Source organism: Hyla sarda, chromosome 2 (assembly GCF_029499605.1).
Source record: "Hyla sarda isolate aHylSar1 chromosome 2, aHylSar1.hap1, whole genome shotgun sequence".
NCBI classification, from domain to species: Eukaryota; Metazoa; Chordata; class Amphibia; order Anura; family Hylidae; genus Hyla; species Hyla sarda.
The window spans coordinates 82738158-82762468 of record NC_079190.1 but is presented as its reverse complement, the minus strand read 5'-3'; the positions used below and the strand labels follow the sequence as shown (position 1 = coordinate 82762468).

At 44.5% G+C, this 24311-nt stretch overlaps 1 protein-coding gene across 30 annotated transcripts in view; it reads right to left on the bottom strand.

Annotated features, from left to right (window-relative positions):
- The window catches only part of SMARCC2 (SWI/SNF related, matrix associated, actin dependent regulator of chromatin subfamily c member 2), a 101364-nt gene that overhangs the window by 12175 nt on the left and 64878 nt on the right, over positions 1–24311 (bottom strand). For 5 of the 30 annotated variants that reach the window (XM_056562277.1, XM_056562270.1, XM_056562276.1 and 2 more), the window contains 8 exons: positions 20333–20380; positions 17173–17220; positions 15361–15408; positions 13747–13794; positions 12165–12229; positions 7793–7922; positions 2172–2326; positions 1888–2022 (listed from right to left, as the gene is read on the bottom strand). In XM_056562277.1, coding sequence (XP_056418252.1) covers positions 1888–2022; positions 2172–2326; positions 7793–7922; positions 12165–12229; positions 13747–13794; positions 15361–15408; positions 17173–17220; positions 20333–20380 — 677 coding nt within the window. The remainder of the gene's footprint in view (positions 1–1887; positions 2023–2171; positions 2327–7792; positions 7923–12164; positions 12230–13746; positions 13795–15360; positions 15409–17172; positions 17221–20332; positions 20381–24311) is intronic. The other 25 variants (XM_056562285.1, XM_056562275.1, XM_056562284.1 and 22 more) reach the window with 13 other exon arrangements.

The following is a 24311-nucleotide window of genomic DNA, read 5'->3' as shown; positions in this document are numbered from 1 at the left end:
ACAGTAATCTCTTTTGGGTTACACCTTTTACACGTTTTTATTTCATATTGTGTGTCAATATGTTTTTGACACTGCTAAACCTGACAATAAAAGAATGCCCACCAAAATGCACTGAGTAGGCGAGGAAGACATCAACAAGTCTCAAGGAGCTTCAAAGCTCCACAGCAGAGATAGAAGTATCTGTCCATAGGACCACTATAAGCTGTACACTCCATGGGGCTTAATGCAAATGTGGGCAGAAAAAAAGCCTTTGCTTAAAGAAGAACATGGGCATGATTTAAACACTGCTGGACACAATACATCCTATATTACCTGAAGGAGTTTAAACAGTTTTGCCAGGAAGAATGGGCAAAAATCTCAGTGCCACAATGTGGTAAGCTAATAGACCAGTGGTCTCCAAAATGTGGACATCCAGCTGTTTCAAAACTACAGTTATTAAAGTTGTAATTTTGCAACATCTGAAGATCCACAGTTTGAAGACCACTACACAAGAGAGATACAGCAAAAGACTTGCATGTGCAAAAGGTGGCTCCATAAAGTATTCACTTTCAGTGGGGTAAATACAGTGAAACCTCTGAGATGACCACCCAAAATTGCATAAAAAAAGTTCTCTTCTGGGGGCAGTTGTCAAAATATAAATATATATATATATATACACACACAAACATATACAGTGACCCCCCGACCTACGATGGCCCCGACATACGATCATTTCAACATACGATGGCCTCTCAGAGGCCATCACATGTTGAAGGCAGCATCAACATTTGATGCTTTTGTATGTCGGGGCCATCGCATAAACGGCTATCCTGCAGCTGCCACCGGAACGCCATTTACGGTGCCCCGAGTGGTCCGCTGACGATCACTTACCTGTCCTCGGGGCTCCGGCGCGTCCTCTTCGGGATCCCCTGCATCATCGGCGCTCTCCATAGTCGTCATCACGTCGGTGCGCGCGCCGTCCCGTCATCCAATAGGAGCGGCGTGCGTAGCGACGTGATGGTGTCGACGTGAGAGCGGGGATGCCGGGGAAGCAGAGGCCTTGCCGGAGTGTCGGGGACACCCCGGGGACGCGGCGACAGCGATGGAAGGCGACATCCAGGGCAGCGGTGACGGTCCGGAGCGGCGGCGACATGTGAGTATAACCTCCAATACCAGTGGTTTTCAACATGCGGACCACCAGATGTTGCAAAACTACAACTCCCAGCATGCCCGGACAGACGTTTGCTGTCCGGGCATGCTGGGTGTTGTAGTTTTGCAACATCTGGAGGTCCGCAGGTTGTGGACCACTGTCCTATGCTTTACATTGCACGGATCCTTCAACATACGATGGTTTCAGCAAACGATGGTCTATTTGGAACGGATTACCATCGTATGTTTAGGGACCACTGTATGTATATATTGCATCCTCAAAATAGTAAGCATGTTGTGTAATCAAAATTATACAAAAATTTTACCTGTCATGCTGAAAATGCAATCTGATTTGCAGGCATCATAACATAGAACAGGAGGAGCTGAGTAGATTGATATACATCTTTGTGAAAAAAGTTTCAGGATAACTTTTCATGGAAATCTCCTTCTGGACTATGTAGTCATGTAGACAGTCCTGCTTAGTGATTGACAGCTATCTCAATATGCAAACTTAGAATGGATGGTTGTCAATCATGAAGTAGGACCAACCACATGACTATTTAGCCCCGGAGGAGCAAAGGATTACATAAATAAGTTACAAGGTATCCTAGAACTTTTCTCACAAAACTATGTATTTATCTGCTTAGCTCCTTTAATTCTGTAACATTACAGCTGCAGAATAAATAACATTATTGCATATCAATTAACTCCAGTTTGAAAAGTGTTTTTAATGGTTAAGTAATAGAAACCATAACGTACAGCTTCCCTCTCCCTGTCCATGATGGTTTCAAGCTCCTCAAAGTGCCTCAATTTAATTTCCAGTTTCTTCATCTGGGTCTCCACTAACAGAGCCACCAGAGACTTGATCTTGCGCTCCTCTACTGCTGCCAGGTGCTATTGAAAGAGAAATCATTATTGTGATAAGAAGGCAATGTGATATTTCCAACTCATATCACCTAACAGCTCACTGATAAAACAATGTATATCTAAGGTTCTCAAAATTTCAGTATGCTGCCAGCTGTATGACCGGATATCTTACTCACCTTAGCCTTGACAGCAGCAGCAGCCAAAGCAGCAGCAGCGGCTGTGGACAGGTTACCTTCTCCAATGTCTCGTTCTACCTTATTCTTTACTTCAGTCTCTTCCTTATCAGTCTCTTCTGATCCTTCCTTGCTGTCTGAAACTTTCTCTCCATCTGCTGAAATAGAGACAAGTTAACTAAATAACCATTCTAACTCCCAGTATGAACAATTCACTGTTCACTGTGCCAATGAGAAATGCTCTCATCCTAACAGAAAAAAAGAAAGTAAGACAAAAAACAACAACATAGGATGCTTTTTGCTTATGCATACAAGGCAAAAGGCCAAGAAACAAACTGGCCTAATGAAATAAAGCATGGGAAACCGTCCATAGACATATAACTGCCTATGCTGAAAGCAGCAAAGATGGTCCAAATAAAATGTAGAATAAAATGGTAAAGTAAAAAGGAGATTTTTGTTTACTTACCGTAAAATCTCTTTCTCGAAGGATCCATTGGGGGACACAGACCATGGGTGTATGCTGCTGTCTCTAGGAGGTGTGACACTATGGTAATAAAAAAAGTCGGCTCCTCCCAGCAGGATATACCCGCCTTCAGGCTCTGAGCTAATCAGTTTAAGTTCCAGAGCAATAGGAGGAGACCAACAGCTCAAAGAAAAACCCAAAACTGTCCGAGAACCAGAAGAAAAAACATAACTGAACTCACCCTCGGACAGAGAACCAAAGAGAAACCCAAAAGGGCGGGATCTGTGTCCCCCAATGGATCCTTCGAGAAAGAGATTTTACGGTAAGTAAACAAAAATCTCCTTTTCTCTATTGGCTCCATTGGGGGACACAGTGCATGGGACGTACCAAAGCCATCCCTTGGGTGGGCAGATAAGCAGTCAGGCAGACGGCCAATCCACTGCCACCTGCAATACTTTACGCCCCAGACTAGTATCAGCCGATGCGAAAGTATGAACTCGGTAAAACCTCGAGAAAGTGTGCAAAGACGACCAGGTAGCTGCCTTGCAAATCTGCGAGGCCGAGGCTCTATTCTGGAGAGCCCAGGATGCCCCAACAGAACGGGTAGAATGAGCCACAACCCTGAAAGGAGGAATCTTCCCCTTACAGCGATAGGCTTCCGAAATGGAGGACCGAATCCACCGAGAAATGGTGGCCTTGGAAGCAGGTTGTCACTTGAGATGACCTTCTGTAAGGACGAAAAAGGAATCACGCTGACGAAACGAAGAAGTGATGGAGAGATAAGACCGAACAGCCCGAACTACATCCAGCTTGTGTAGTAAGCGCTCCTTAGGATGAGAAGGAGCAGGACAAAAGGACGGGAGGACAATGTCCTCATTGAGATGAAAGGCCGAGACCACCTTAGGCAAAAAGGAAGGATTTGGCCGGAAAACAACCTTGTCCTGGTGGATCACCAGAAACGGATAACGGCAGGAAAAAGCTGCCAATTCAGACACCCTCCGGATGGAGGTGATAGCAACAAGAAATGCCACTTTCCAAGAAAGGAGGCGGAGAGACACCTCTCTAAGGGGCTCAAAGGGTGCACCCTGGAGGGCACTCAGAACCAAATTCAAGTCCCAAGGGGGAGAGGGTGACCGATAAGGAGGAACAACGTGCACCACTCCTTGAAGGAAGGTCCGGACATGAGAATTAGAAGCCAGGGGCCGCTGGAAAAGAACAGCAAGGGCCGAAACCTGACCTTTAAGTGAACTGAGAGACAACCCCAGTTCCAACCCCGACTGTAAAAAGGAGAGAAGACGGGGAACCGAGAAGGTTACCGGGGAGAAGTGCTGAGCTTCACACCAACGAAAATAAGACCGCCAAGTACGGTGGTAAATTCTTGCAGAGGAGGGCTTACAAGCCCTGAGCATGGTGTGAATGACTTGAGAAGAGAACCCGCGGGCCCTCAAAACCGCGGTCTCAACCGCCACGCCGTCAAATGCAGCGACTGTAAATTGGGGTGGCAAAGAGGACCCTGAGAGAGCAGGTCCGGACGGAGCGGAAGGCGCAGTGGAGTGTCGTCCAGGAGCCTGACTACGTTGGCGTACCACGACCTTCGGGGCCAATCTGGAGCTACCAGAATGGCGGGGACGTCCTCTGCTTTGAGCTTCCTCAGCACCCTGGGAAGGAGCGGAAGGGGAGGGAACAGATAGGGTAGGGAAAACCCCGCCCAAGGAATCACTAGGGTGACCCACGGCCAGAGCCTGAGGGTCCTGGGACTTGGACACAAAAGGAAGGATCTTCCGATTGTGCCGGGAAGCGAAGAGGTCGACGTCCGTAATGCCCCAGAGGTCGCAGAGCTGCGCGAAGACCTCTGGATATAGAGACCACTCGCCGGGGTCGGGTGAGGACCGACTGAGGAAGTCCGCTTCCCAGTTGAGCACTCCCGGAATGTGAATCGCCGAAATGGCCGGAACCTTGCTTTCCGCCCAGGTGAGAATCTTGGTCACCTCGGCCATGGCTGCCGAGCTGCGAGTGCCGCCTTGTCGATTTATGTACGCCACGGCCGTGGCGTTGTCCGACTGAACGTGGACAGGACGGGACTGAAGACGGGACTCCCAATGAAGAATCGCCCGTAATTCCAATATGTTTATCGGAAGAAGGGTCTCCCGGGGAGACCAGAGTCCCTGAACCGTCCAATCCCTGAACACGCCGCCCCAGCCCGACAGGCTGGCATCCGTTGTAACAACCTGCCAGTGAAGGGGAAGAAATTACCACCCTTTGAGAAGAAGGGGGGAGCGGAGCCACCAGAGCAGAGACTGACGGACCCTGCGAGGGAGAACAATCTGACAATCGAGGGACAGAGGAGACCTGTTCCATCGAGAGAGAATCGCCAGTTGAAGGGGGCGGTAATGAAACTGGGCAAAGGGTTCGGCCTCCATAGTTGCCACCATCCGACCCAGGACTTCCATACAAGTGCGGATGGGGACTGAGACCTGGGTCCGAAGGGAGCGGACCCCCGACCGAAGCGCTAGACGTTTGTCTGGCGGGAGACAAATTCGGGCAGAGTCGAATCGAAGTCCCAGGAAGGTTAGAGACTGGGCAGGACGGAGGACTGACTTGTCCCGGTTGACCATCCACCTGAAGCGATCCAGAGTGTGGAGAGGGACGTCCAGATTCTCCAGAGTCTGGGCTCTGGTTGGAGCCTTGATGAGAATGTCGTCCAGATAGGGTATCACCGAGATTCCCCTAGACCGTAACAGGCCCATCACTGGCGCAAGGATCTTTGTAAAGACCCGAGGAGCCGTGGCTAGACCAAAGGGGAGGGCTACGAATTGAAAGTGCCCCTTCGGAACCGCAAGGCGGAGGTACCGATGATGGCCTGGAAATATTGGCACATGGAGGTAGGCATCCTTGATGTCCACCGAAGAAAGGAACTCCCCTTGTTCCAGGGACGCCACCACCAAATGGAGAGATTCCATTCGGAAGTGGCGGATAAGAAGGTGTTGGTTGAGACGCTTGAGGTCTAGAATTGGTCGCACAGAACCTTCCTTCTTGGGGACCACAAAAAGATTTGAATAGAAACACCGAAACCGAAACCTGACCCAAGAGTCCTGAATGTGTGAGGTCCAGATGTCTCGAAAATGCAAGAGACGACCTCCCACCCGAGAAGAAACCGTGGGTGGGGGCCTCACTTCATGCAGAAGTGGGTTTGCGATTGCCTGATTTGGGCGCAAAACGGCCGGACCGGTTGGAGTCCGACTTCCAAGACGGGCGCGCCCAGAACGAGGGAGCCTTCTTGTCCCGCGAAGGCGCCTGCACGGACCCTTTTCAGGAGCCAGCGGTCAGAAAGTAAAAGGACTTCCTTTGGGAAGTGAGGCGAGCCTTATTTTGAGGTAACAAGGAACTCTTACCTCCCGTTGCCTCAGAGATAATCTCATCAAGGCGTTTGCCAAAAAGACGGCCACCCGTAAGGGGAAGCTCAGTGAGAGACCTTTTGGAAACGGCATCCGCATTCCAAGCTTTCAGCCACATAGAGCGGCGGAGAGCCGCTAGGTGACCCACAGCAAAGGCAGAACAACGGGCTGACTGCATGGAAGCTGCGCACAGGAAGTCCCCAGCTTTAAAGCATTGGAGAGCCAGAGCAGATAGATCCTCTGGGGGGGATCCCGCAAAGATATCCTGATGGAGCTTTTGGCACCACTCCGACAGAGCCTTGGACACCCATGTTGAGGCGAAGATGGGAAGAAGAGAAGAGCCAGCTGCTTCAGAGGCAAACTTCGCTAAGGATTCTACCTTCTTGTCTGTGGGATCCTTGAAGGCAGCGGCATCTGCCAGAGGCAGTGTAGTCGCCTTAGAGATCCGGGAGATTGGTGGATCCACTGAGGGAGGGGAAACCACCTTAGTGACAAAGTCCTTGTCAAATGGATAGCGTTCTTGAATCGTCTTGATTACCGGGAACTTCTTGTCTGGATGTTTCCATGCAGATTCCAGAATGTCGTCAAAGTCAGCGTGAGAGCCGCTGAACCTTTGAGGTACTGGCTTACCACGATGAAAGGATACTCCTGGATTGACATCCGAAGATTCTGGGTCCGGACATTATGAGAAAAAAAAAGACAGGAACTTTCTCACCCTAGTCTGTGTCCCCAGGCAGCTGCAGTGAGGAGAACGGCTCCGTGCAGCTAGTGTTAGAAACAGGCCAGCCAATAGTAGAGGGGGGACGTGCCTGCAGCAGAGGCACTAACTAATTGGCCCCCTTCTGACTGAAAATCGCGCCCACGGCGCTGATTGGAGGCTATTTCACGCCTCAGAAGAGCTCCGACAGCCCTGTGGGCGGAGCTAAGAACAGGCCGAGAAGGAGCTGTAATGGCGCCCGCTCCTTGTCCCGAGCGCACATGTCATTCGCATATGCGCTCGGGGGGAACATAGTGGGCGGCTAATGGGCCGGCAGAGCCTGCCGGAGAAAGCGAAAGTAAGCCGGCGCTGAGAGCGCCCAGCCCGTACCAACGCCGCGGCTGTCAGGCGCATATAAGGCGCTGCCGGCGAAAGCGAAAGTAAGCCGGCGTGGAGAGCACCCGGCCCGTACCAGCGCCGCGGCTGTCAGCCGCATATAAGGCGCTGTTCACAGTAACACACACAGTGCCAAACATAAGGTACATGCCCCATCAGATGCCACTGCTCCCCCAGAATAAAGTCCAGAATAAAAGTCCATCCCCAGTAAGCCAGCCTCATAACCTGAAAAGGTGGGCCAAAAACAGGGGGTCTCCAGCAGTTGCAAGTCCGCACCTGAGGAGAAAGAGGGAAAGTACTTACCTCAGTCAGAAGAACTTACCTAATGGAGTCTTCAGTGAAGTCTTCAGTCAGCTTTAGTTACCTGCATCACGCCTGGCTGCTATGCGCGAGCGAGGCGAGCAGGGAAATAGGGGGACCCATGAGGTACCAACCCAGGCGCTGACCGTTAGCGGGGGGGGGGGGGGGGGTGAACTGCGCATATACGCAATGTCTGTGCCCCCCTTACTTGCAATGGGGAAACAGGGAACGGGAGTCCCCGAGTCCCCACCTGCAAACAGAAAAGAAAAGGAATAAAAAAAAATAACCACCAATGAAGCCGATAGAGAAAAGTAAATTTCATTAATCTATAGTAATTGTATTAGAAAGTGTCTTTTCTGTTGCAAACGCTTACCCATATCAACATCACTCTTGTCTGAGTCTTTGTCTGTATCGACATCTTTGCTCTTATCCTCTTCCTTCTTTGTAGCATCACTTACACGTTCCTTCACATCTTCCTCTGATACTGACTCACTGGGAGAATCCTTAGGGTTCAAGAAGAAATGAAGAGAAAATCATAGCCCATTTCATATAACAGACAACTAATGACAAAACCTTTGTAGAATCTATCAGATTCCAGGTCTGGCCAAGTTAGGATGAATACATGAGAAAGTAATGGTGGCCTTAAGTTGGCCATCAACATATCATAGCTGTCTCTGCTAATCGCCCATCCTAACACAAGTATTCATGTGTTCTAAATAGAGACACACGTTTGGCTTATCTCCCCAAGGAGATATACCAAAGGATTGGGCCCTGAATTTCAGCATATCCAATCCTTCTATCCACCAACATCAGTTGGAGGAAAGATAGGAAGGTACCTTACACATTAGATGGTAAGCCATTCTTGCTCATTTGACTGACATAATGTGTATGGTGGCCTCCACTAAACCCATTTATCACTGGATTCCAGAAGGGCCAAGTCACCTCAGTGGTCTCTACTGTTACATCTGCTAGTAAAAAAAAAGCTGACCTATTTAACCCCTTAAAGGGGTTATCCAGGATTTTTTTTATATACATGAACTGGCTCCAGAAAGTTAAACAGATTTGTAAATGACTTCTATTAAAAAATCTTAATCCTTTCAGTACTTATGAGCTGCTGAAGTTGAGTTGTTCTTTTCTGTCTAAGTGCTCTCTGATGACACCTGTCTTGGGAACTGTCCAGAGTAGAAGCAAATCCCCATAGCAAACCTCTTCCCGAGACAAGCAGAGATGTCAGCAGAGAGCACTGTTGCCAGACAGAAAAGAACAACTCAACTTCAGAAACTGATCATTATTGGAAGGATTATGATTTTTTAATAGAAGTAATTTAAAAAATCTGTTTAACTTTCTGGAGCCAGTTGATATAAAAAAATAATTTTTTCCTGGAATACCCATTTAAAGATGCAGAACATTTTGGCCTTGAGGACACAGCAAATTTTCATTTTAGAGTTTGTTTTTTTCCTTGCCTTTAAGAAAAAGAATGCTTTTATTTTTCCACCCATAGACTCATATAAAGGTTTGCTTTTTGCATAAACCAATTGAACTTTGCAAAAACACCTTTAATTTAAATATGCATCACCAAAAAATAAAAAATAATAACTTGTTGGGGTAGAGTGAATACATGTTTACATAACTTCTATTATTGTACTACTTTAACCCCTTAACAATTGACGTAAATGTAGGTCATGATGCGGTGGGACTTAACGCACCATGACGTACATTTACGTCATATACATGACGTGAGCACCGGACCGGTGCTCGCATCATGTACGGTAGGTCCCAGCTGCTGTCAGCTGCCGCGGGGATCCGATCATCCAACATGGCGGCCGGAGGTCCTCTTGCCTGCCTCCGGCTGTCTCCAAGAGTCTTCTGCTCTGGTTTGAAATTGAGCAGACCAGAGCAGAAGATCACTGATAACACTGATCAGTGCTATGCATATGCATAGCACTGTTCAGTATATGCAATCCAATGACTGCTAGAAATAGTCCCCTAAGAGGACTATAAAAGTGTAAAAAATAAATAAAAGCCCCTCCCCTAATAAAAAAAATGTATAAACATATTTGGTATCGCTGCGTGCGTAAATATCCAAACTATCAAAATATAATGTTAATTATCTCGTATAGTGAACAGCGTAAACGTAAAAAAAAAAAAAAAAAAGAAAAGATGTCCAAAATGGCTGCTTTTTTTTTTTTTTTTTTACAAATTTTATAAAAAAAATATATATCAAAAGGGATGAAAAAGTTAAATATAAGCAAAAGTGGTACAGATAAAAACTACAGATCAATGCGCAAAAAATTAGCCCTTATACTGCCCTGCATACGGAAAAATTTGAAAGGTATAGGTGGTCAAATTAGGGTAATTTTAAACATACTAATTTTGTTAAAAAGGTTTGAAGCGTTACAATTATTGAAAAGCATATCACATGTTATATAAGATATAAAAAAACATATAACATAATTTTAATCGTATTGACCCACAGAATAAAGAAAACATGTAATTTTTACCGTAAATTGTACGGCGTGAAAACAAAACCTTTCAAAATTTGCTAAATTGTGGTTTCCTTTTTAATTTTCCCACATATATAATATTTTTTTGGTTGTGCCGTACATTTTATGGTGAAATAAGTGATGTCATTACAAAATGACATTGGTCACGCAAAAAACAAGCCCTCAAATGGGTCTGTGGATGGAAATAAAAAAGAGTTATGATTTTTAGAAGGTGAGGAGGAAAAAACTAAAATGCTAAAATAATGTTGGCCTTGTCCTTAGTGTTGCTCGCGAATATTCGCAATGCAAATTTTATTTGCGAATATCGCAATTACGAATATATATTTTTTTCACAGTACACATCACAATGATCATCCCTCTCTGCTTCCAGCTTGTGTGGTGTAAAGAAGGCTCTAATACTACTGTGTGAGACTGGCGTGCAAATTTTTGCTTATGCTAATTTTAGTATATGCTAATTTTCGCATCTGCAAATGTTCGCATATGCGAATTTATGCATATGAGAAAATAAAACGCAAATATTACGAATATGCGAATTTAGCGAATATATCACGAATATATATCGCGAAATATCGCAAATTCGAATATGGCTTATGCCGTTCAACACTAGTCCTTAAGGCAAAAATAAGCTTGGTCCTTAAAGAGTACCTGCCATGATCTTGTTATATTTTATAATCCTCCCAGTTTAGTGTCCCCCTCATGAACCACAGCCCCCCCCCCCACCTTTATTTTTATTATTTGTTAGTATTCTACCTTGATATTGCTCTGTATTTTCTGCAATCAGATTCATAGACGGGGAAGGGGCATTACCCAGCAGGTGTGACATCATCTGAAGCAATGCAGGGGAGAACTTCCTCCCTCACTCTGCTACATACAGCCCAGAGCAGTTCAGTGTGTGAGATGAGCTATGATCGGATAAGGCTGCACACACACCCGAGTTTGGACTTCTGCCAGGCCAGCAGGAGTCCAAAATCTGTGGGAGAAAATGTGCTCTGGACAAGTTAAGAGACACCTAATGGCAGCTTTATTTCAACACAAATAAAACAAAGTAACATTTTTATTTACCATAAGGAGTGCAATAGCAAAAATTAGTTTTAATGAGAGCGCCCATTTAAGGGGTTAAAAAAGTAAAGCTTTTTAAACAAAATTAGTATGCCTAAAATTGCCATATTGTGAGCCTGATAACTTTTTTTTGGTTTTCCTGTATATATGGGTCATAGGGCTCCTATATAGGGTACCATTTTGTTTTGAGCAAACTTTTTGATCTCTTTATATTCATTTTTTGACACATGATGTAACCAAAAATCTGAAATTCGGGAGTAAAAAAAAAAAATGTTTTTTATGTTTATACTGTTCACTGTGCGGGATTATAGACATTATTATGGACATTTATCAACGGGTTTAGTCAGGTTTTCTTTACTAAAATTGTCGCAACTGCGACTACGCGATTTTTCGTGCGACATTTTGACTGGAAAGCGAGAAAAGCAAGTTTTGCAAAAATTAACTACGTAGTAATAATTTTAAAATGGACTACGGGTAGTCAGGTATTTATTAACTGCGAAAGTCGCAATTGCGCAACAGGGTTAAAAATTGACTAAATTTACTCCAGCTCAAACATGGAGCAGAAAAAGCTACTACCAAAGTAAAAAAGGAAAAATTGCTTACGTGAAAGAACATTATCAACAAGCTGAAACCAGTTGATAAATAAGTCGCACATAAGGAAAAAAAAAGTAAGGAAACAATTACTAAAAAAAAGGAATACATAACCAAACATTGATAAATGTCCCTCTATATTTCTATAGGCCAGACAATTCCACACATGGCGATCCCAAATATTTTTACTTTTTATAAACAATCTTATGACTGCTTACACTGTACAAATATATGCCATAGGATAGCATTGTACAGTGTTATCGGTGTTCAGAATAAGTCCGATTATGCAGTGGGGGGTCTTCTAAGTACCACAAACCTGCCAGCAACTGCCTTTAGATGCTGTGATTGGTACTGATCACAGCTTATAGCTGTTCTATGAAGCGAGGACAGCTCCTGCATTGGCTTCACAGAACTCCCGTCACTGCAGAATGTACATGTACCAGGACACCAGGACGTACATTTGTGTTCATTGTCGGCAAAAGGTTAACAATATATTCATTATTCATGCAACAAAGGTCTGAAACAGCCAGCATATATTATGTTATAACCACTTAGGAACATGGTTATGCTCTGTGTTTTGTAGTTCTGTACCTTTGGCTCTTTTTTTTCTTCTGTAGGCTGTGGTTCAGGAGGGGGCTCTTCTGTGCTATTCTCCTCTGGAAAAGAAGCAGATGAATTAGCGCTGGGCATGAAGGCATATTTACCTGCATCACATTTCTTTTTGTAGTAAATAAGGCTCTATTTGACTGCTCCAATTATACCCACTACACAGCATGGCTTACAGGATAGAGGATCATGTGCCATAGAATTTTTGATCCTACACGGACGCCATATCTGTACCATCAGTAGAATACAATAACCCTTTTTTGCCAGCTTCGAATCTGTCAATGTATTACAGACACAGGCTGCCATCACAGAGAAGGATGCATTGGATTGCTTATAAATGTCTATATTTAGCATTTAAATGTAGAGAATGTATTGTTGTAATGCCAGCTATATACTCGGTTGTAAATGTAAATAATCTGTCTGAATGCTCTGTCATGGATTTGCTGTGGTATATCTTGTCTTGGGAGCAAAATCTTAACAGTTTGAATCATAAAAGAGACTCACCATTAACATCCAGCTTCTAAATTAAAATGCAGGTATGGAATACAGAGTTTGGCCAATGGCCATTTAATGCTAGTGCGCTTTCACAGCAGTGCCTTAACAACAGAGCGCACCAGCATAAAACGGCCATTGGCCATACTCCATATCCCATAAATGCAAAGAAATCGCTGTAGACAGTGTCATGACAAACTAAGGTTTGTTTAGTGATCCATGTGTAACTCTCCGGTTGCAATTTTCCTTGCCATTCCATAATATATATATATTTATATATATATATATATATATATATATATATATATATATATATATATATATATATATAGTAACCACAGAACAAAAAGACAGATCCAGGCAGATCAAGATGCATAGCGCTCGGAGGCTATCACCGATTATTTCGCGCAGCAAGCACTTCTCCCGACCTCTGAGGCCGGAAGAGGCGTTTTCTGCGCGAAATAACCGGTGATAGCCTCCGAGCGCTATACATCCTGATCTGCCCAGGTCTGCCGGCATCTCCGTCTAGGAACACTGAGTCAGAAGCTTTGCGGTGAGTGCGGATAACTCTTTTTTGTTCTGTGGTTACATAGTATCTGACACATCTTTGTATCAATTGTTTCCAGCACCTCCGCTGTCTCCACACTTCAATGTCTCCTCTGCTGCCTCATTCCCTGATATAGGATCCTACTTAGTTAACCCCTGACACTCCTTAATAAGTGGTGTCGTCCTTCAAGCCTGTTCACACACACATATATATATGTGTGTATGTATATATGTGTATGTATTATCAAATCTATGTATGGTCAGTCTACCCTAGTGTGTACATCCTCAATATATTTATGCTTTTTCATATATATGTAATATTATGATGTTCATGTTTGCCAATTAGTATTATGTATACGTTTTACACAGTATCTAATTTGAACGTGTACAAATGGCTTTTGTTTTCACAACTAGCAGCATTAATAAGATCACATTCTCAGTGATTGAAAGGCGTGGGTCCAGTTCACATTGTGGTGTTGCAGTTTTGTCTATGTTCATAAGTACGATTGGAATAAAATTTGGATTTTACCTTCAACCTCTGGAGTTTGGGGTTTACTTGAGTGTCTGTATTCCGTCCCTGCATTTTGATAAAGAACCTGGGTGTTAATGGTGAGTGGCGTGCAAATATTCATTTTGTTTTACATGTTGTATGAACAATATGACAGAGGAATATGTATTGGATTCCTTCTAAATGGTTTATACTCAGCATTTTAATGTAGAGAATGTATTGTAATGCCAGCTATACACTCGGGTTGTAAATGTAAATATTCTGTCTGGATGCTCTGTCATGGACTTGCTATTGTATAGCTTGTCTCAGAAGCAATATATTAATAGCTTGCATCATAAAAGAGACTCCCCATTAACATCCAGCTTCTAAATGAAAATGCAGGTACGGGATACAGAGTTTGGCCAATGGCCATTTAACGCTAGTGCGCTTTCACAGCAGTGCCTTAACAACAGAGCGCACCAGCATAAAACGGCCATTGGCCATACTCCATATCCCATAAATGCAAAGAAATCGCTGTAGACAGTGTCATGACAAACTAAGGTTTGTTTAGTGATTCATGTGTGACTCTCTGGTTGCAATTTTCCTCGCCATTCCATAATATATGTGACCCCCCGACCTACGATGGCCCCAACATACGATCATTTCAAGATACGATGGCCTCGCATGTTGAAGGCAACATCAACATATGATGCTTTTGTATGTCGGGGCCATCGCATAAACGGCTATCCGGCAGCGCAGACTGCTTCAGCTGCCACAGGATAGCCGATTACGGTGTGCCGTGTTCCCCGACGATCATTTACATGTCCTTGGGGCTCCGGCACGTCCTCTTCGGGGTCCCCTGCTAGCAAGGGCTCTCCTTCAACGTCATCACGTTGTCGCGCATGCCGTCCCGTCATCCAATAGGAGCGGCGTGCGTAGCGAAGTGATGGCGGCGATGGAGAGCGCGGATCCCGGGCAGCAGAGACGTTCCGGAGCGACGGGGACACGGCGACAGTGATGGAGGGCGACATCCAGGGCAGCGATGAAGGGTCCGGAGCGACGGGGACACGTGAGTATAACTTCCTATACTTTACATTGCACGGATCCCTCAACATACGATGGTTTCAACAAACGATGGTTCATTTGGAACAGATTACCATCGTATGTTGAGGGACCACTGAATATATATATATATATATATAAATAAATCTTCATATATGTATTATCAAATCTATGTACGGGACAGTCTATCCTAATGTGTGCACCCTCAATATATTTATGCTTTTTCATGTGTAAATATTATGATGTTCATGTTTGCCAATTAGTATTGTGTGTACGTTTTAAACAGTATCTAATTTGAACACGTGTACTTGTGTACCTTTGTTATATTCCATTTGCACTGTTCAATGCATTGTCTTTTTTTTTTTTTTTTTTATAGTAACACATCCTTATTTATATTATTTGTGGGTTCTTAAGGTGTGGGACTTACAAAATCTGCTATTTTCCCAACAGTAATCAAATGGCCTTTGTTTTCACAACTAGTTGTCATCAATAAGATCACATCTCAGTGATTGAAAGGTGTGGGTCTAGTTCACATTATGGTCTTGCAGTTTTTCTATGTTCATAAGTACGATTGGAATAAAGTTTGAATTTTACCTTCAACCTCTGGAGTTTGGGGTTTACTTGAGTGTCTGTATCCCGTACCTGCATTTTGATAAAGAACCTGGGTTAATGGTGAGTGCCGTGTACATATCCGTTTTGTTTTACATTTTTTATTAACAATATGACAGAGGAATATGTATTGGATTCCTTCTAAATGGTTTATATTTCGCATTTAAATGTAGAGAATGTACTGTTGTAATTACAACTTTAAAATGGAATTGTAAATGTAAATATTCTGTCTGGATGCTCTGTCATGGACTTGCTGTGGTATAGCTTGTCTAGGGAGCAAAATATTAACAGCTTGCATCATAAAAAGAGACTCACCATTAAAGGGGTATTCAAGGCAAAAACTTTTTTATATTTATCAACTGGCTCCGGAAAGTTAAACAGATTTGTACATTACTTCTATTAAAAAATCTTAATCCTTCCAATAGTTATTAGCTTCTGAAGTTTTCTGTCTAACTGCTCAATGATGATGTCACGTCACGGGAGCTGTGCATGATGGGAGAATATCCCCATAGGAGTTGGACATCTCCCGGGACGTGATTCATCAGAAAGCAGTTAGACAGAAAACAGCAACTCAACTTCAGAAGCTAATAACTATTGGAAGGATTAAGATTTTTTTAATAGAAGTCATTTACAAATTTGTTTAACTATCTAGTTGATATATAAAAAAAAGTTTTTGCCTGGAATACCCCTTTAACATCTAGCTTCTAAATTAAAATGCAGGTATGGAATACAGAGTTTGGCCAATAGCCATTACAGCTGGTGCGTTTTCACAGTAGTGCGCCTATACTTGGCCATATTCCATATCCCATAAATGCAAATAAATCGCTGTAGATAGTGTGATGATAAAATAAGGATTGTTTAGTGATTCATGTGTGACTCTCTGGTTGAAATTTTCCTTGCCATTCCATAATATATATATATATATATATATATATATATATGTGTGTGTGTGTGTGTGTGTGTGTGTGTGTGTGTGTGTGTGTGTGTGTGTGTGTATGAATTATCAAATCTATGTATGGTCAGTCTACCCTAGTGTGTACATCCTTAAAGGGAACCAATCATCAGATTTTACCCTATATAATGCTTGGCAAAGCGTTATATAGGGTAAAATTGTTGTCCTCACCATCCCCGGGGGACGCTCCTGCCCCCAGGGATGGAGAAGATATGAAGTTATAAACTAGTCACCGCTGCCGCCGTAAGTAGTCACCTGGGCGGGGAGCTCTTCTCACCTACTCCCGTTCTTCTGCAGGCAGCGACGCCCCCTCCGCTTGATTGATGGGCCGCATCATTGTTCCGCTCACTGAACAGACGGAGCAGAGCAATGACGCGGCCCATCAATCAAGCGGAGGGGGCATCGCAGAAGAATGGGAGTAGGTGAGAAGAGCTCCCCGCCCAGGTGACTACTTACGGCGGCGGCAGTGACTAGTTTATAATTTTATATCTTCACCATCCCTGGGGGCAGGAGTGTCCCCCGGGAATGGTGAAAATAAAGATTTTACCCTATATAACGCTTTGCCAAGCGTTATATAGGGTAAAATCTGATGATTGGTTCCCTTTAATATATTTATGCTTTTTCATATATATGTAATATTATGATGTTCAGGTTTGCCAATTAGTATCATGTATACGTTTTAAACAGTATCTAATTTGAATGTGTACAAATGGCCTTTTTTTCACAACTAGTAGAATTAATAAAATCACATCTCAGTGATTGAAAGGTGTGGGTCTAGTTTACTTTGTGGTGTTGCAGTTTTGTCTATGTTCATAAGTACGATTGGAATAAAGTTTGGATGTTACCTTCAACCTCTGGAGTTTGGGGTTTACTTGAGTGTCTGTATCCCGTACCTGCATTTTGATAAAGAACCTGGGTTAATGGTGAGTGCCGTGCACATATCCGTTCTGCTTGAAATTTTTATGAACAATATAACAGAGAAATATGTATTGGATTCCTTCTAAATGGTTTATATTTCACATTTAAATGTAGAGAATGTATTGTTGTAATGCCAGCTATATACTCAGGTTGTAAATGTAAATATTCTGTCTGGATGCTCTGTCATGGAGTTGCTGTTGTATAGCTTGTCTAGGGAGCAAAATATTAACAGCTTGCATCATAAAAGAGACTCACCGTTAACATCTAGCTTCTAAATTAAAATGCAGGTATGGAATACAGAGTTTGGCCAATGGCCATTTAACGCTAGTGCGCTTTCACAGTAGTGCACCTTAACAACAGAGCGCACCAGCATATTGGCCATACTCCATATCCCATAAATGCAAAGAAATCGCAGTAGATAGTGTCATGACAAACTAAGGTTTGTTTAGTGATTCACCTGAGATACTCTGGTTGCAATTTTCCTTGCCATTCCACAATATATTTTATATATATATATATGTATATATATATATATATATATATATATATATATATATATATATATATATATATATATATATATATATATATATATATATATATATATATATATATATATACCGTATTTATCGGCGTATAACACGCACTTTTTAGGCAAAAATTTTTAGCCTAAAGTCTGTGTGCCGATACACCCCCAGGAAAGGCAGGGGGAGAGAGGCCGTCGCTGCCCGCTTCTCTCCCCCTGCCTTTCCTGGGGTCTAGAGCGCTGCTGTCGGCCCTTCTCACCCCCTGGTTATCGGCGCCGCTGCCCGTTCTGTCCCCCTGACTATCGGTGCCGGCGCCCCATTGCCGGCGCCGATAGCCAGGGAGAGAGAAGCGGCGCCGACAGCCAGGGGGAGAGAAGGGGCAGCGGCTGCTCCAGGCCTCCGGCGTGCGTCCCCGGCGTCGTTGCTATGCGCTGAACGGCGCGGCGCATGACGTCAGAGCGCCGCGCCGTGCATAGCAACGATGCTGGGGACGCACGACGGAGGCCTGGAGCAGCGCGGACCCGACTCAGGTAATTATGCCACCGGGGATGGGGGGAGGCAACGGGGCAGCGGCGCCGGCAATGGGTGCCGCTGCCCCTTCTCTCCCCCTGGCTGTCGGCGCCGCTTCTCTCCCCCTGGCTATCGGCGCCGGCACCGATAGTCAGGGGGACAGAACGGGCAGCGGCGCCGATAACCAGGGGGTGAAAAGGGCCGACAGCAGCGCTCTAGACCCCAGGAAAGGCAGGGGGAGAGAAGCGGGCAGCGATGGCCTCTCTCCCTCTGCCTTTCCTGGGGGTGTATCAGGGTATACACGCGCACACACGCACCCTCATTTTACCATGGATATTTGGGTAAAAAACTTTTTTTACCCAAATATCCTTGATAAAATGAGGGTGCGTGTTATAGGCCGGTGCGTGGTATACCCCGATAAATACGGTATATATATATACACACGCACATACATTATATATTTATATGAATTCAAATAGAGAAAAAAAAAGATGGTCGCACATCCACAATTTGTATTTTGATCTACTTGCTTCTCCGCATAAATTCAAAAACTAACTAACCGTGTCTATGGGGAGCCGCGGCCCTGGGACTGGTCTGAGTGGCATTGGGGCTGCTCTGCCAGTGGGTCATTCCCCCTGTGGGCAATGGTGTTGCGGCGGTGGTGGTTGCCTCCCAGTGCTATGCCATTTTATGCTAAGGACGTTAGGGACCCACTCTAAATAGGTGGCCTTGATGTGGCGAGTGGGCTTGTACTTTTTGATCAAAATGTATACTAACAACCTGTTGGTTTTTGAATTTATGCTGAGAAGCAATCAGATCATTATACAAATTGTGGATGTGCGACCATGTCTGTTTTCTCTATTTGAATTCACATATGTGTGTGTGTAATATATATATATGTATTATCAAATCTTTGTACAGGACAGTCTATCCTAGTGTGTGCACCCTCAATATATTTATGCTTTTTCATATATATGTAATATTGTGATGTTCATGTTTGCCAATTAGTATTGTGTATAAGTTTTAAACAGTATCTAATTTGAACATGTGTATCTTTGCTATATTCCACTTGGACTGTTCAATGCATTGTTGTTGTTTTTTTTATAGTAACACATCCTTATTTATATTATGTGTTATTTTTTATTACGGGATACAGAGTTTGCCCAATGGCCATTTAAAGCTAGTGCGCTTTCACAATAGTGCCTTAACAACAGAGCGCACGGGCGTTGGCCATACTTCATATCCTATAAATGCAAAGAAATCGCTGTAGATAGTGTCATGACAAACTAAGGTTTTTTTTAGTGATTCATGTGTGAGACTCTAGTTGCAAATTTCCTTGCCATTCCATATTTTATATATATATATATATATATATATATATATATATATATATATATATAAATAAATAAAAATATCTATATCTATCTATCTATCTATCTATCTATCTATCTATATCTATCTATAGATAGATTTATTGGTCGGCTCCATTGGGGGACACAGAGTCCGTGGAGGAAGCTCAAAGCAGACCGGCGCCCTTACAGGACAGGAAGGCTCGTCCTTCCTGGAAGTCAGATAACCGTACAGGCCGCTTTGCAGCCAAGTCAGGCTCCCATAAGCCTCCCTCCACCTGAAGGGACGCCCCACCTGAGAATTCTTTTCGGGGGGAGGTCATTTGTATTTGTTCTGGGACGTTTGGCTGGCTCAGGTGCAGGACTCTTGGGTCTGAGATGTCGTTTCCGACGGCTATTGGATCGAGTTTGCTTCCTTTCCAAGGGACCGCTTTTTCGTTCTCAACCTCCTCGTTCTCCTTCCTTGGCGGCGGCCTTTTGGGTCGTACTTCAGACCCCTCTAGCACGGGGGGTGGTCGTCTCAGTACATTTTACACAGTATCTAATTTTAACGTGTACAAATGGCCTTTGTTTTCACAACTAGTCGCCATTAATAAGATCCCATCTCCTAAGTGATTGAAAGGTGTGGGTCTAGTTCACATTGTAGTGTTGCAACTGTGTCTATGTTCATAAGTACAATTGGAATAAAGTTTGGATTTTACCTTCAACCTCTGGAGTTTGGAGTTTACTTTGGTGTCTGTATCCCGTACCTGCATTTTGATAAAGAACCTGGGTGTTAATGGTGAGTGCCGTGCACATATCCGTTTTGTTTTACATGTTTTATGAACAATATGACAGAGGAATATGTATTGGATTGCTTCTAAATGGTTTATACTCAGCATTTAAATGTAGAGAATGTATTGTTGTAACGCTAACTTTAAAATGGAATTGTAAATGTAAATATTCTGTCTGGATGCTCTGTCATGGACTTGCTGTGGTATAGCTTGTCTAGGGAGCAAAATATTAACAGCTTGCATCATAAAAGAGACTCACCGTTAACATCTAGCTTCTTACTTAAAATGCAGGTATGGAATACAGAATCTCACCAATGGCAGTTACATGCTAGTGTAGTGCCTTGACAGACTCTGTACCCCATAAATGCAAACAAACAGAGTAAAGCCTTGACAGAGCGCACTAGCGTAAACCGGACTCCGTATCCAATGAATGCAAAGAATTCACAGTAGATTGTGTCATCACATAAACTAAGAATTTTTTTAGATTGATGTGCGTCTCTCTGGTTGCGCTTGTCATTCCATACACATACACATATCATTAAAAAACATGTATATGTGCAGTTTTGCTATATTCCATTTGCACTATTGCATTTTAATGCATAGTGTTTTTATAGTTACACAACTTTTTATATGTATGTTAATTGTGGGTCTTTAAAGGGAAACTGACAGCAGGGTTACCCACACTAATCTGAATATACACGTACATAGTGCAGACGACCCTGTTTCGAATGCTTCTTTCTGGGTAAAATTCATTGCAGCTGTGGTATCCCAGTACGGTGTTACCCCGTACCCTCGCTGTCTTGTCAGGCCGCCTCCCTGCAATATCCCCTGGGCCCCCTTGCATCTGTCCCCCCATGTAAATATGTTTCTAATGTATTATACAATTTAATGTGTTCAGGAAGCATTGTCACTTTAAGACTGTTTACCATGTGACTTGTCATGTGATTGTTACCCAGGAGGTAATCCCAGGGGTGACATAAGGGCTCCCTGCTAGTCTCCCCCATATAAGCCCTGGGTGGAGCTGTCTCTCTCTCTCTTTCCTTACAAGTCTTTGCTGAGATCAAAGTCGAGTCCTAGAGAGTGTGTCCAGAGTCATAGGAGGCCTCTAGTCCAGTCTGCAGCCACAAGCAATTACAAGCCACAGTCTCAGTAATGTCAGTCATCAGTCAAGTCAAGTCAGTCACAGTCAACATGGCTTGCACTAAATTGACCCCATCTACTACAAGTCCCAGCAAGCCCTTAAGGTCTCTGAGTCACTGGTCACTTCCATGAGCCCTGGCTGAACTATATAGACTTTACCATCTGTCTACCCTCAGTAAAGCAACAGTTATCCATAACTTGGCGTCAAAGTCATTATTGCCCCATGCCTAGCCAGAGATCTAGCGGTATACCTTCAGGTGGTATCGAGGATAAACCACTCCCTGGCATCACGAATACAAGGGGAAACTGCCAGCTGCCCCTAGGGTAATTCCATCTGCCCTTTGTATCACACCCTCTACCACAACTTTTGGTGTCACGAACAGGATACAGGTGTGCTCCTTATGTGACAAGTCCTGCCCCAGTCTGAACTGTGTCCAGTATTGTCAGAAAATCGCATGCCGATGCGAATAAGGTTTGTGCCAGAAAGTGTACAGGACTTTTTCGGTGGAAAGTGTTATACCCAAGGCGCTTGTGAAATAGAGGGGGAGGTGAAGACTTGTCTGCTGCTGTGAACTGTGTGAACTGAAAGGGTTTACTTGGTCTGGTGTCTCCCGCACACGTAAGCAGTCGCAGCTCCGCCCCGTCTGTACCCAGCGTTGACGCCTCTTCAGTGCTGCGAGGAGGAACCAAAGAGCCGAAGGATCCAGTGTGAGTCCTCCAGAGCCCTGGTGGGCGCAACTCTAGGTTGGAGACGACACTACCCCAAGGGACCAAGTCATGGAATCATCAACGTTGTCAAGAGGTACCATACGGCTTTCAGCAAGCAACCCACAGACTTCGGGCAGATTTCCATGATCCAGCACCAAATACTCACAGGTGACAGCCCACCTATGAAGGGAATGCACCGTCAGGTCATGCCCGGCATGTATCAGATTGTCAAGAATCCAAGAAAGTCAGAGCCCCTGAGCTGCGCCACTTGTCCTAGTCAAGAAAAAGGACGCGGATGCTTCTGTGTCGACTACAGGAAATTGAACAATGCCACACACAAGGAAGCTTATCCATTGCCAAGGATCGAGGAGTCACTCACCGCCCTCGGGTTGGCTGCTTACTTCTCCACCCTGGACTTAACAAGTGGATATTGGCAAGTGCCCATGGCTGTGAAGGATCGGGGGAAGACCCCCTTTGTGACACCCACGGGACTGTTCGAGTTTAAAAGTATGCCGTTTGGGTTGTGCAATGCCCCTGCTACGTTTCAACATCTGATGGAAAGGTGCCTGGGCCATCTGAATTTTCAAAGTGTCCTATTGTACCTGGACAATGTCATTGTGTTTTCCAAGTCCTACCAGGAACACCTTAGCCACCTGTCAGACGTCTTCCAAGTCCTGATCAAGCATGGGCTGAAGAAGATCAAACCATCAAAGTGTCATTTGCTCAAACCTCAGGTCCACTACTTGGGCCATGTTGTCAGCGCAGAGGGAGTCCAGCCTAATCCTGAAGGTGGAAGTTGTCAAGAACTGGCCAATCTCGCGCACTGTGAACGATGTCAGGAGCTTCCTGGGGTTTGCCAGCTACTACCGCCGTTTCATTCCCCTCTTCGCCCACATTGCAGAACCCCTCACAGCTCTTTTATGGGGTATGGAGAAGGAGAACTACAATGGAAGACTACCTGTTGAATGGGCCGAAGAGCAAGAGACGGCGTTTCGAGCTCTCAAATGTCTTCTGACAGAACCACCCATCTTGGCGTATCCAGACTACAGTCAGCCGTTCTGGCTGTATACTGATGCCAGTTTTGAAGGTCTGGGAGCTGTCCTGTCCCAAGTCCAGGAAGGGCAAAAGCGAGTAATTGCCTATGCCAGTCGTAACCTGCGAGAAGCAGAGCAGAATGATGCAAATTACAGCTCATTCAAGTTGGAACTTCTCGCCCTGGTGTGGGCCATGACCGAAAAGTTCAAAGACTATTTGGCTGCCACGCCATTTACTGTCTACACGGATAATTGCCCGTTGGCCCACCTGAACACTGTCAAGTTGGGGGCCATGGAGCAGCATTGGGCTTAGATTAGCCAATTACAGTTTCACCATCAAGTACAGTAGCGGCACGTCGAATGTCAATGCCGACGTACTGTCTAGGATGACCCCCGACGAAGAACCCCCTGTCGAAGATGTGGAGATGCCCCCATTTTATCAACGGTTTGTGAACCAGAATGTTGTGACTGCCCTCAAAGACGGTGAACCCAGGTCCGAAAAGGTTAAAGAAGACCTATACACCTGGAATACTCTTCAGGACGAAAGTCGAGTCATGGGGGATCTGTGGGACTACCTTCTGGCAAAAAAGTTACCAACTCATCTACGCCAGGCCCAGTGTGACTACCAGCTGAAACGTCTGTGGCGACAGAGGAAGCGACTGTTTGTGCCCAAAGGAATATTGTACCGAAATTCTTTGGAACCGGCCTCTGGTGATCGGCTTTATCAGATTCTGGTTCCCCCAAGAGATGTCGCGATGGTCCTCATCGCATACCATGATCAGTCGGGACACTTTGGAGTCCACAAGGCTACCGAGGCTACTGTCAGGCGAAGAGTCTATTGGATCGGAATGTGGAGCGACATTGAGAAATGGCCCAGTGAATGTGCTGTCTGTAACGTCACCAAGAACGTGCACAAGGACGCAAGAGCACCCCTCCATTCCATCCAGTGAATGGCCTAATTAGGTTGGTCATGCTAGACCATGTCAAGTTGTCTCCTACCCGGTCCGGGTACACTTATGCTCTCA